Here is a 14,082-nt window from a genome sequence, read left to right as displayed (position 1 = left end):
TAAGAAAAACAGCAGAGTTAGCACTACTGTAATCCTAACTTTCTTTGCAATGGATGTACCAACTTTCACATTGAGAGTAAGTCTCAAAGAGCTTCACAGGATTTACTGTTAAGTGGAATCACTGTAGGCAGCCCATTTGTACACAGTAATGTCACATAAATAATTATGTAATGAATGGCAATACATGGTGGTGTGGGGGTTGACCAGGACACCGGCAGAAACTCTCTTCTCTTTATGAGACGTGCCGTAGATCTTTAATATCCACCTGAAGAGGCAGGCTGAATCTCACGTTAACCTCTCGTACAAAGAACTCCAGTAGAGCAACATCCCCAGCTCTGCACTCAAGCGTCAGCCCAGATTATGCAAGTTCAAGTCCCATTGTAGGCTTGAACCCACAGGGGAGTGTGTTATCAACTGAATCAGGCTGCCATACAAAAGAACATTGCTGACAGTACAAAAACGAAAAAAATCTTGGGAAAGGGGGTGAAATAACACATCTATTAGCAAAAGAGAAAACAATTAAATCAGGAGCAGTTGTAAAAGGAATGGAGGAAGAAACAGACAGAATAAACTGCAACAAATGAACACAAAGGCAAAACAGATACAAAGTAGAGTGAATGGATGTTCGGAATTTATAACAGCAGATGAAGGAAAGATAGAAGAACACAAAGTAAAGTCTTGGTCAGCGAAGAAACAGGAATATTGTATTTTGAGAAAGGAATAAATCAAAACTGGATCAATGCATAAAGGTTGAAACCATGAGAACAGAGAAATGAAGCACTTTAATTTAGTTTCACACAAGAAAAATCACTGCAACACAATAAGAGGGTGTGAAGAAAAAGAAGAAACAAATAACTTCTGTAAATGGAAGCCTCAAAAAACATATTTCAGTCTTCTGTCAACGTTTACATGTATTATAAAATATTCATGGTGTATTTCTCTATTTTCATTGCTTCTAAAGAGCACCTTTTGTATTCATTATTGAATTATTGACCTCGGAAAGACTCAACACCATCTTTAACACTACTGAATTTGTTTTTTTAGAGGAACACTTCAATAAAAGTTGGACAGAAATATGACTGCGGTTCAAAATAGATGCAATTGCCCGTATCATTTGGTGACATATGGGCTAGAAAGGAAATCACAAATTCTATGTATTTCAAATATTCCTGAAGATATTGTTCAACAAAGCAGTAGGTAAGTACAGGCACTTTGAGTCACCTAATTAGCACTACTTACTGGACTGCAGCAGTTTCGCTCGTGCCTGCAGATCTGCAAGAACTTGAGAAAAGTGATTGTTGAAGGCAGTGATGTCAGTCTCCAAAGATTTCGGCACCTTCTCCTTCTGTTTTAGCTCAGCCCCATGCTCAGCCAGCTTATCAACCTGAGGCTGCAGTGCTGTCAATCGTACAATTTCATCCTGAAGATTGACACAAAAGCAGAATTTAGTTCTCATCAAGAACTGGATATCCTGGAGAGATTTGACAGCTTTACACTGCATTCATTACAGTCATGAATGACCAGGTTTCAGAACCATCTTAAATCAAACAGTCCTCATTTCAGAACCAAAGATTGAATACTACACACAGCAAGATTTAGTGCTGAAAAGTCAGGAGTCGTAATTTTTGGCAAGATGACGGATACTCAAATTATCACATGAATCAGCAACTCAGAGATTGGGTGAAATGGTGCAGGTGCAACAGAAAAAATGTGTCCTTTTCACTACTTGGACAAGGTGCGCAACTTAGGTTCGATCGCCAGCTTTCCTTTCTACCACATATCATTCCCTGACCAGGATTGTTTTTTCCACCTCTGTCACATTGCCCACCTCCCTCGTACCTCACACCAACGCAGGCAAAACCCTTGTTCATGCCTTCATCACTTTCCGGCTGGACTATTCCGATACCCTCCTCGCTGGTCTCCCCAGCTCCTCCAGGCACAAAATTCAATTAATTCAAATACTCCACCGCCTGGATACTCACCCGCACAAAATTCTCTACCCCCATCACACCAGTCCTTGCCAGGCTCCACTGGCTCCCAATTACTGAACAGATCGATTTCAAGATCCTTTCACTCGTTTTCAAATCTCTTCATGCCCTCACACCTCGCTACCGATCCGACCTGCTAACCCCCCACTCCACCACACACTACCTCCATTCGGCTGGCTCCAGTATCCTCTTTGTCCCCCGTCCCCTTCGCTCCACCATCGGTGGCCATACCTTCAGCCACTAAGCCCCAAAACTCTGAAACTCTCTCCCTCGATCCCTCTGCCATGCCCCTCCTTCTCCTCTTTCAAATCCCACCTAAAACCTTCCTTTTTGATCGTGCTTCCAGTCACCTCACCTCTCCCTCTCCCCCTGGCTCGGTGTCAGACTCTACCATCGTCAAGCGCTCCGGGATGCTACCCAGTGTGAAGGGGGCTTTATAAATGCAAGTTGTTGTTGTTTAATCTCGGGGGATGACTTAACAGACATCTCCGCTCTTAAAATGACTTAACAGATAGATAGCTGTTGTCGAGTCCTGGATGATTTCTAGCTTTCTGCAGTTGAACGTTGACATGACTGAGAGTTTCCTCGTGTAAATTGCTAACGTCTATGTCTCCATCAGATGCTTTAAACTATATTAAAGAACAGGATACAAATAACAAGCCAGCTGTGTTAAGCGTTTTGAGACATCCTGCTGATGTGAAAGGCACCATTTAAATCTAAATTGAATTGTATAATGCTTGCATTTCACTTAGCCTTTATCACTTGAACAAGGCATCTAAAAGTGACCCAGTGAAGAAAGCCTTTTCTGAGGAAAAGGTACACTGTTGCTGGTCAAGTGTTAGCCTAATCCAAAAGTACCAGGAGAAAGCCCAGATATACATAATTAATTGGCCAAAGAACTGGATATGCTAACCTTGCATTTGTCCAGCTGGATCTTTACTGTATCTGAGTCAGTGGCTGGTGCTTGCTGTGCTTTGAGCCAGGTCTCTGCTGAGATCAGAGCTTGCTCAAGTTGTTGTAGCTCAAAGGAAACAGCAATAATCTTGCTCTGATATTGCAGCCAGGCCGTCCGTTCCACCAGCAGTTGACAAAACTCCTCCCAGCGGTTCGTCAGCTGCTGTGAGGCGTGTTTGATAGTATCGGCAGAAAGACCCTCTATGAAGAAGAAAAGTGTAAAATACAGGAATCAGAGACTATAGTCATTTGGGTTCACGACTCTCAGTGCTTAATACTTGAAGGGTTTCAGTATGCTTAAAAAGACCATTGGAGAAGTCCAGCTATCAAACCTGCATTTAGCTAGGTAGCTCAATTTTTTTTACAATTGTAAAATTGTCAATAAGACTCAACTTAGCGTCTTATTCAAAACTATCTGTATGCCAAATGTAGCAAGTAATAGGGTGAAACAGGAATGAACCTGAGGTTAACATCACTGGATGCCTCAAAAACAATGACTTTAATTGCTGTCAAAACATATAATGTATGCACACAAACAAAAAACCTGTTTGGGATTATGCCTGCCAATTTGTGGCTGTTTATATCCACTTATGTACGTTTATTTTGTGGCAGTGATGCCATGAAAAGCAACTCATGAAAAGAGGCCCCAATGAGGGATAAGCACCTCTCTTTCCAGCAGCACACTTGTTTTGCTGTATTGCCACTAAAATCCAGCCACTTTTGCACAACCATCAACAGTCATTAAATAGATATGTGGAAATGTCACTTGGATTATAATAATAATAATCCTTGCATTTGATATAGCGCTTTTCACGTCGGGAGGATGTCCCAAAGCGCTTCACAGAACATACTATAAAGTGAATTGACTGTATATTTGTGGGCGAACGCGGCAGCCAATTGCACACAGCAATGTCCCACAAACAGTCGATGATTGAAAATGACCAATTTATTATTGTTTTTTTTGGAGGGATTATTATTAGGCGTGTGGAGTAAGGAAACTTGCCCAAGGTTTCGCTCTGCCTGGAATTGAACTCAGGTCTCTTGCTTGCAAAGCGAATGCTCTAACCACTGAGCTACAGGACTCCACATGCTGTCTACATGTATTAAGTGTAATAAAACCACATATGTCACTCAGCATATTTTTATTGGGGTCTACACAAAACTCAGAACCAAACCACAAAGGTCATAGAGGCCAAGAGTAGTGCCCTCTTGTCAGATTGCTTCACTTCATGTCATTATCCAGCCTCTGTTCACTTTCTTTTACTTCAGTCCTAGTTCTGCGCACGTTCCAGCACAGTGTGTCACAGCCATATCATCACATAGCACATGTTGCCATCAAATAGCACCGTCAGTAGTGGAGAGGCTGACATTGTCAAGTCACCCATGTGGACGTGACAATGTCCCTCCACTTCTGATGATGAAGGATTAGCTGCCGTGTCCAGTGTGTATTCTGTTAACTGTCATTACAGACGTGAGGTGACTCAAGGCATTTACCAGGGTGGCATCAACAAAACATTTGTGATCTAAACCCAGCATAATGTTACCGTTCAGTTACCAGTAGTTGAATAACCCAACCTGTCTCGTTACTTCATAAATTATGGTAATGTAAGGCGTGAGAGTATTAAACCAGTCAACCACAGATTGAAGACACATTCAGGCAAATTGGGTCATTGACATTTTTATCTGTTGGTTATAAATTTACTGAACGATGGCCTAAAACTATAAGAGAAAAATGAACTTGATCCATTTTATTCTTCCTCCCCCTTAAACACACATGGCCAGTAGTTTTTTTCCTCACTTTCATTCCTTTCTCATGAAGGTTCTACTACCACTTTTGGATCAAGGTATAGTAGTAAAGACCAAGAGATTCGAGCAGAAAACAGACACAAACCTTCTTTGGGTAACTATCAATTCCATAAATATGATACATAATTTATCTTAAATAAAACACAATACTGAAGCTATATTGCTGTAGGAGTCCGATAGCTCAGTGGCTGGAGCACTCGCCTCGCAAGCGAGAGCCCTGGGTTCGATTCCTGGTAGGACGAAACCTTGGGCAAGTTTCCTTACTCTGCATGCCTGATAATAATCCCTCAAGAAAAGAAAATAACAATAATAATTTGGTCAAAGAAGATTATTCCTTGAGATGTGTTTCAGTTCTTGCAAAGGCAGCAATGTGCTGCTGCAGTAAAGGCATCAGAGAAACATTACAGACAAGTCGCAGAAATCACTCCATCAACTTTGTGCTTCCCAATGAAAACAGTTGTGCATGCAAGACACACATTGCCTGGGGCAGAATGGATTTCAATGGAAACTCATTTTGGATGTGTTATCAAGTTAGGTAATGTTTTACATATTCTTCAAATTCATCTTACTCCTTTATAATATTCAGTTTGAAAATTGCATTATGTTTGTTATTCTAGAGGGAAAATAGATTCCAACTTGCAAGGATATATAAAACCTTGCATAATAGTAAAGAAAGTAGAGAAAACCAACCAAAGTACAGAGGATAACATAAAATCTGCAGTGTGCTTTGAACCAGTAACATGTGGGTGGCAGGATGAGCAGGTGTTTTGAAAGGCACTCTCACAAGACAAACATAAGCTTTTCTGACCACTTGCAGTGTGCCATTTATATCACTGTCTAGTATTCTATCTCTGGTCGGCACAGGTATCAGGGGAGAGGCTGCAGACATCTGGTCCTGCAATAGACATGTATGATTTGACAAACAATGATACTGAAATTCATTTAATTGAATGTTGCAGAGGAATACCAGAACTTCTTTACTTTATATTATGATCTATTGGCATGGATAGATCTATGCCACAAGCATAATGTATGTTTGGGGTTATACCCAGCTTTCTGTCAAGTGTGGAAAATGACATTGCAAATGCACATCACTAAAGTTGTAACACAGCGGCAAGCTTGATATTATCTCCCTCATGGCAATATATCCACTACTGGCTGTAATTATGTAGATACAGCAAACTATTTATTTTGAAGTAAGCAAGACCTGTTAAAACTCACACTTTTTGCTTGTTTTTATTTAAATTATATATGTAATCATTATTTGACATTTGTATGGAAATGAAACCTCCTTTGAGTTATATACACATGAGGATTGTACTGTTAATTGCTATGTGCCATTGGCTACTGTGTTTCACGCACAAAATCCACAGCCAATCCACTTTACAGTATATTTTGTAAAGTGCTTTGTGGTATCTCAACAACGTGATATGTCAAATGCAAGGATTATTATTACTAAATAAATATATTATGAAGTTGGTGTTCTATTTTAGATTTTTGTTTGCTGATACAGGATAGCACTACATACCTACTCGAAGAATCTCAATATATCAATTTAGCTGCAATGTGGTGAAGTTTTTACAGTGCAGATTTAAAACAACAATGGAACTTTTTTTTAAGTTCATTCAGATAAAGATCTAGAAAAAAGACTTTGAGAAACAGAGAGAGATACCCACACACACACTAGAGAGTCCAAGGGAAATAGACAGTCCAACTCCTCGTTAAGAAAATATTTGATTTGTACTGTACATTTTATTTTGTGTGATGTCCTGATATCCAGATTCTTGCACCTCATTTATTGCGTATATTGGGTTTTCTGTTTTATCTTCTGCGTGGTAAATGTAAACTTATGAATTGCACAATTCTCTAAGAAGATTGTCTAAATTGGCTTGCATGTAATTACCATTCACAATCTGTTCCACTAAGGCTTGAGCTGATCTATTGGCATCTTGCAGTTTTCTGTATTTTTCAGGTTTCTCCTTCTCTATAGCCTATAAAAGAAGAGAGAATTGGAGCTTTCACATCATTATTTTCTGGAGGACAAATAAAGCTACTGAAAAATTTCAATCAGTTCAAGATGTCATTTGGTGGTAATAGTAATCTGACTGAGCAAGTTGGAATGGATTTTTATTTAGCCCATATTTTACACATTTATTTTTATAGTAACTAAGAAATCAGAAATAGTTACACTTTCACTGATGATCTTTAGACAATTATACATCATAGGTTACTGACATTGTTGTGTCAACTGAAACTGGGCTACAATTATTATTATAATATACTCACTGAAGATATTTCCTGGTACAAGAAATGGTTAACATTAACAGACGTGGGAATTTGGTAATATTCAGCATGACAGTCTGAATCCAAAGCTTAAGGAACATATTTTGGCATAACCATCTGCTTATTTTCTGAAATTTGGCTCATACTAGAGTGAAGTTGCCCAATCAACCAGTTTTGCTTTGCCTAGCCCCAATGCTCAGAGACTTCTTGCTCTGTTGAAGTTAAACAGATACTTAAGTCAGCAGAAAGGCACATTAAACCTGTTTCAAAGACAATGAGTTTTTACCTTGCCTATCCAGCGAGTTGCTGACATATACCAATGCAGATGGTATTAAGTTTGATCATATGTTATCAGATCTCATCAAGCTATCAGTAGCACAATAATTGGCCTTAGTGGCGCATATAAGGAAGGAGAAAATAAGATCAGGCCATCTTTTTATTGCTATCCAGCTGCCATGCTGGAATTACACGTGTGTGCATGCTGGATGAGAAAAGGATTGAGCTTGAGATGTGCTGCCAGAAAATACCAGAGGGTGACCAGTGCCCTTGGAATCTTACACTGGGAGCAGGGCAAATAGAAAAAAATAGGCAAGGTAAAAACCTGATGTTTAAAATCCTGCACACTTGTTCAACAATTTAACACAAAACATACTATAAAGAACTGTTACTGTAAACTTGAGGTTCTAGCTTTCTGAAGGTGAAATGTTGCAAACTGATGAGATTTATCATTTCAATAACATTTATAAAAGCTTAATTTAGTTCCCTGTTTGTATCATTATCTTTTATATTGAATCAGTACTTGACATACATTAACTTTTTCTTGAAGGTCTGAAATGCTTGCTTCTTTTCGGTAAATTGCAAACTCTGGGCTTTGAAGGATGGCTTCTGATCGTGTCATCCAGCTGTGAAGCTCTGTTGTATCAACATCAAATCTACAGAAAGAACAAAGTTCTCTGAGAAACAAGCACTATAAAGACAATTCAGTGTCCTAGAATCTCAAAGTGGAGAGAAAGACACACACACACACACACACACACACATTCAACTTCATTATTATGAATAAGATGTGTCGAAATAGATCTCACTTCATTAAAGTCACCATTGCATTAAAATGGAATGAAGACATAATTCAGTTTTTAAAATGCAATATAAAGACACACTGTTTGAATAGCAGAAATATATTGTTGCCAACAATGCTCAAGTTAGTATTAACAATAAAAATAGTACCAAACGTACCAATGGTGCTAAACAGTAACAACAATACCAACAGTAACTATAGATTCCAGTGCAATGGTGCAGCAGTAGCAATTCATTGGCAGGCAATGCAGCACAATACACCTCCAGATGAAAACAGTGTGCAAATTGTTGTTTACATGTCCAAATCAATTTACCTTGGCAAACTGGATGCACATTGTGTCGGTAACTAAATGAATCAATCTTCCCAAAGGGAAGTCTAATTATTACCACAAAACAGAGAATCCTTTCATACTTCAAAAAAATCAAGGTTTCACAAGATAATTAAAAAAAATAATACTCAGCAGTACCAATAATAGAACTATAAAAAAACTTTCCAAACAGTACAGCACCCTTAGATTGAAATGTTTCTCCTCTTTTGATGGTATTGAGAATACTATATATATCACAGGATGGGTTTGGATGAAGGTCTGATCTCACCCCTCCAGAACACCCACCCTACAGTCCTTCCATCACAATATCAAGCTGTTTTTGAAACAAGTCCAGTGTCATGGTGTCACACTTCAAGGCAACCTGTTCCAATCATCGACTTCCCACTGAGTAAAGAAAACCTTTCAGGTGTCTATCCTGAAATTGTGCTTCGCAATTCTAAACCCATGTCCTCTTATTCTGCTGTTTGCATCCTAAAGTATTGTTCTGGTTTTACTTTTTCAATCTCATTTAAAATATATAAACCTCTTTAAAATCCCTTCTGAAATGTCTTCTGTCAAGACTAAAGAGCCCTAGCTTGTCTAATTGTTGAACATCATGTAATAAAGCCTATTTAAATGTTGACTTGCGCAAATGGTCACAGTTTCCCTAAAATAGCATGTTCCAGGGATGCGATATGTTGCAAACTTTGTGTACCTCTAAACATTGGAGTTTAGTTTGCAAAATCTCTTAACAGAATTCAGAAGATCATAAGATTGATTTGTATGAAGAAGCCCCTTTGGTGCATGTGATCTCATCCCTCCAGAACACCCACCCTACAATTCCTATATTAGCATTCACATTAGAATTCAAGTTCAACTCTCCAAGTGGAGCAGAGTTTCTACAGGCCACGATCACATTACTGGAACAAGCCCACATTGTGTGGTGAGAATTCCTTAGTAAAATTCCTATTAATACTTATGGAATATTAGATTGTTGAGCACTCTGAAAATGTAGAACTGTCTACTTCTGCCCTTAATAATGGAAAGGGTAAACATGGATAGATTCTACTTCTGCCCTTTCAATTAAAAAATACGTGTTAATTGAGTACTTCGGGTCATACAGCTAAAATATTGCAAGGATTTATTGGCAGTACAAAAATAAAGGATCTCCACAGATGAGAGGAAAACCAGCTTTTCCAAAAGTTTTAGTACAAAACAAGCTGCCAAGTGCCTTTGAATTAGAAAAATGATTACACTTTCCCAAACAGTAATTTCATCATACTTTAAAGATGTGGTTCAGGTAGGTCCCCACTCAATCTTCATTTCTGTGAGCCTCTCCTCAATGAAATTTATAACCTCAAACCCTTTTTTTGTGTTCTATAATGAACCTTCTCCAAGGCTTCAAAGTAATTGTAAAGGTATGGTGCCGAAATCTGCACAGAGTAACCAAAATGTGGCCTTACCAGAGAGATATATACAATATTAAAATAACCTATTTGGGGCTATAGACAAATGCCATAAAGATACAACCTTGTATTTGATTTGTTTCATTGGTCTGCAACTTCAGATTGTCTGGAAACATTCAGTAAATGATGAATAATTCCATCCATATCCCTTTCCTTCTCCACATCTGCTTATGGAATGCTTTTCATTCTATAGATAAACTTAATATCTTATGTTCAAATATGCATCATCTTGAACTTATCTGTATTAAAATCTATCCACCACTCCTTGGCCATCTGTTTAATTGATCCATATCTTCTTGAAAGCTATTTATCCTACTACTATTATTCATCATTCTGCAAAACCTTTATAAGTCACTGGTTAGGCCTCAGCTGGAGTGTTATGTCCAATTTTGGGCACCACACTTTATCACGACCTTGGAGAGGGCGCAGAGGTAATTTACCAGAATGGTACCAGGGATGAGGGACTTCAGTTATATTGCGAGATGAGAGAAGCTGGGATTGTTCTCCTTACAGTAGAGAAGGTTAAGGGGACATTAAATAGAGGTGGTCAAAATTATGAGAGGTTTTGATAGAATAGATAGGGAGAAACTGCTTCCATTGGCAGGTGGGTCGGTAACCAGAGGATATAGGTTCAAGATAATTGGCAAAAGAAACAGAGGGGAGATGAGGAGAATTTATTTTACAAAGAGAATTGTAATGGTCTGGAATGCACTGTCTGAAAGGGTGGTGGAAACAGATTTAATAACAACTTTCAAAAGGGAATCGAATAGGTACTTGAAGAGGAAAAATTTGCATGGATATGGGGAAACAATGAGGGAGTGGGACTGATTGGGTACCTCTTCCCTAGACCCAGTACCGGCATGATGGGCTGAATGGCCTCCTTCTATGCTGTAGTATCCTATGATTGTATCTGCTTGCAAGGATTGGTATCAGCAGCAAATGTAATATAACAAGAAACGTATGAATAGTGTTAACACGAGGGGAACTAGATATATCAATGTGAAATTCTACTGGACTCTCTGTCCCAAGCAAGAGCTTTTGTCTATGCATTACCACATGCTGTTTCCTATTCTCAGTCCATCTTTCAATTCACCTAGCTAATTTCATATTAATTTCCAGAGTCTTAACTTTATTTAAAAGCTGCACATGCAAACAGCTTTTGAAAATCCAAATAAATTATGATAATCCTTGCATTCGATATAGCATCTTGCATCAACAGGAGGTATCAAAGCACTTCACACGATTCAATGCAAAGTGTACTGATTGTATATGTGTAGGTAAACCTGGCAGCCAGTTTGCACACAGCAATGTTGCACATGAACAGTGATGCATGCATGTTCAATTTTATCTCAAGACCCTCCTCTTCGATCATGCCTTCGGTCACTCTCCCACCTCTCTGCCTTCCCTCACCCCTACCACACCCCTGCCTCATGCTCGGGTCCTAATCCCGGACTGTCCAGCACCTTGGGACGTCCTCCCGACGTGAAAGGCGCTCTATAAATGTAATTTAGTTGTTGTTGTAACTGGGTAATTGTTGACCAGGATACCAGAAGAAATTTCCTTCTCTTTTTGAATAGCGTCACAAGATCTTTGGAGTCCAACTCAACGAGCAGACCAAATCTCAGTTTAACATATCATATGAAGGACAGCATCACAGACAATGCAATGCTCTCCCAGCATTGCACGGGAGTGTCAACCTGCACTGTGAGCTCAAAGTCCCCATTGGAAAATGGAAGAGATGGCTGTTTCAGCAGGTGCATTTGGGGTTTCATCATCCATTACTATTTTTTGAATTTGAGGACAAAAGCATTTTTTCAGCACTCTTCATTGTGCAAAAATTAAAAGGGGCAACACTTCTGTGCTAAGCACTTGCAAGTTTTATTTTCAATTCCGGAGAACAAAGAGACAGCAGTGGGCAGTGGGCTTTGCATCTCTTCATGAATTAACATCAGTAACAAGTTATATATCATTTGGCACAAATTGCATCATTGCATTTGGTAAACAAATGGAAGAAAGGTTAGCCAAATACTTTTGAAGAAGCCAATCTCCTTGAAAAACCAATCTCAATTCAACAAAGACTACAGCTAATTACAACGATGAGCAAGCTCTATTATTCAATACCTGCAAAACTGAGGCACTGATGACTGCTTTCATTTTCATTTCATAAAAACATCTACACTTCACAAATATCTTTGTGGGAGGAATATAATTGGCCTGTAACATAATATCTTTGTTTCAATTCTGCTGCCAGGTCCTGAAGCTTGAAAGTACCTTAAGTGCCTTTCACAGCCTCTTGTGAATATTTAAACACAAAATATGTTTATTGTTGAAAAACAGCCTCTCAGCAGGGCACAAAATGAGAAGCAGCAGCTTGAATAAGCAGCGAAACAGAGGTGGCTCATATCAGTTTCAAAGACAGATCTTTGAACCACATAAAGGAAGGAAAGTTGTGGCTTAACGTATTTTTTTTTAAAATTGTGCTGGAATAGCTCAAAGAAGCATTTTGTTTATGCTGGGTAGAGTGCAGCCCTGTTGTAACATGCTTCACTACAGCATGAATTTGCTTATAATACTGTTACACTGTGGGCTCCATTCATTGCACACAATTGGCACACTTACTTCCCACGTGTCAGCTGCCTTTGTATACAATATGGCCAATTCTGAGCTAGGAGGACACTGGCATCGCTTCCTGCTTTGCTGCACTTGAGCTACACTGATCCTTTAAACAAAATTACTGGAGACAGTATAAAAATCAAATATGTATTCAGTCAAATCACAATTCTCTTAAACAATATCTGTACAAGGTTTGGACTTAGATATGTAACAACAGGAGTGGTCATTCAGTCCATTGAACCTGTTCTGTTCTCAGTTGATTTATTTGCCAAAACGCTACCTAATGCACTCTTGAATTTGCTGACCCAATCTGTCTGTGGGAAATACATTCCCCATATTCTCCATTCTCTGTGCAAAGTAATTACATTGAACAATTCACAAATTGTGTTTGTCTGCTATTAGAGAAATTGCAGCAAAGAAGTATATCAAGCCAAACATAGTGTCAGCGCTGCACCTGGAGCTAACTGGAACAAGAAATATAAGGGTAACATTTGCAAGATCCCTAAACACGTTCTGTGACTTGTTTAAGGAACGCAATCAGGAAACCAGCAAGTGGCGCACCATTCAGAATAAGTGATTTGGGTCTGAATGCCATCATTTTGCTTTCACTCTGAGATGAGCATTACTATTTTGTAAATTTTATGCCCTACATTGGACTCCAGTTACTTTAATAATGTTCCCAGGGATTACTGCGCTAAGAGGCTGAAATTATCACTCTCGTTGGCCATAAAACTACTTTAGCAATCAAACAGGCTAGATCTGCCGGCCAATCGGTCAATTTCCATCTTCTTTGTATTTATACTCTACACCTCTTGTTAAAAAAATCTCAACATCTTATGAGCTGGCTCAATAGTTTCTTGCACTTGCAAATTATCATTCACCATGGACACTGACATCTTATAAGCAAATGTAATTTGGAGTATAATTTATGCTGGAAGAAAGTACGTTTGTAATAAAGACGCACTGCATCCTTTAACAGTGGTTCTGTGCAGACTTGCAACACTGTGACCCATTCTTCAATTCATTCATTTCATATGTTGGACACTTGCAAATTCACACCTCTTTGTTGACGATGCTGTATTCAGACTGGAACTATTGATCAAATATTCACAGTTCATTGTTATGAGACACTGCGTAAAAAGAAACTGTATCACTTGAGAACTTATTGTAATAATGTATCTTGTTGTCTTACAGCCAAAACAAATTGTCAGTAATGTTTTTATCTGAATTAACATGTCTAATTTATCATTTGATGATTTATGCTCTAGTGGATGCTAAAAAGCCCTTCATACCAATAAGCACTAGAAAACAATGTTTTTAAACTGATCTGTTTCAAAGTATAGAATTATCATCTTGTTGTGTAATTAGAAACCTAATAAAGAAAAACAAAATCAATAGTTTAGTTATTTACTCTACTCAGGTCTTAATAACTCAGCGTCCTCTCTCATTTGGCCTGAACACTTCTGCGCTGAGCGTGTGAATTCATAAGCTGCTGCTCTTAATCAACTGCCGCTCTGTGTAGGAGGGTGAGCTGCATGACAGAGTGAGCCTTGTGATGTGCATCTCCATGTGGGTTGGTGGAGCAGA

The 14,082-nt window shown here is 38.8% G+C and overlaps 1 protein-coding gene across 1 annotated transcript in view; it reads right to left on the bottom strand.

Moving 5' to 3' along the window:
* LOC103186406 (dystrophin-like) overlaps positions 1-14,082 on the bottom strand; it is a 775,626-nt gene that overhangs the window by 518,449 nt on the left and 243,095 nt on the right. Inside the window, 4 exon segments of the mRNA XM_042334068.1 lie at positions 1,240-1,420; positions 2,902-3,143; positions 6,652-6,739; positions 7,840-7,963. Of these exon segments, the coding sequence (XP_042190002.1) occupies positions 1,240-1,420; positions 2,902-3,143; positions 6,652-6,739; positions 7,840-7,963 (635 nt within the window).

The sequence above is a fragment of the Callorhinchus milii genome, unplaced genomic scaffold (assembly GCF_018977255.1).
Source record: "Callorhinchus milii isolate IMCB2004 unplaced genomic scaffold, IMCB_Cmil_1.0 Scaffold4, whole genome shotgun sequence".
In the NCBI taxonomy this organism is placed as follows: domain Eukaryota; kingdom Metazoa; phylum Chordata; class Chondrichthyes; order Chimaeriformes; family Callorhinchidae; genus Callorhinchus; species Callorhinchus milii.
The sequence above is the reverse complement of the archived record's forward strand: the minus strand, read 5'-3'. Positions and strand labels throughout refer to the sequence as shown.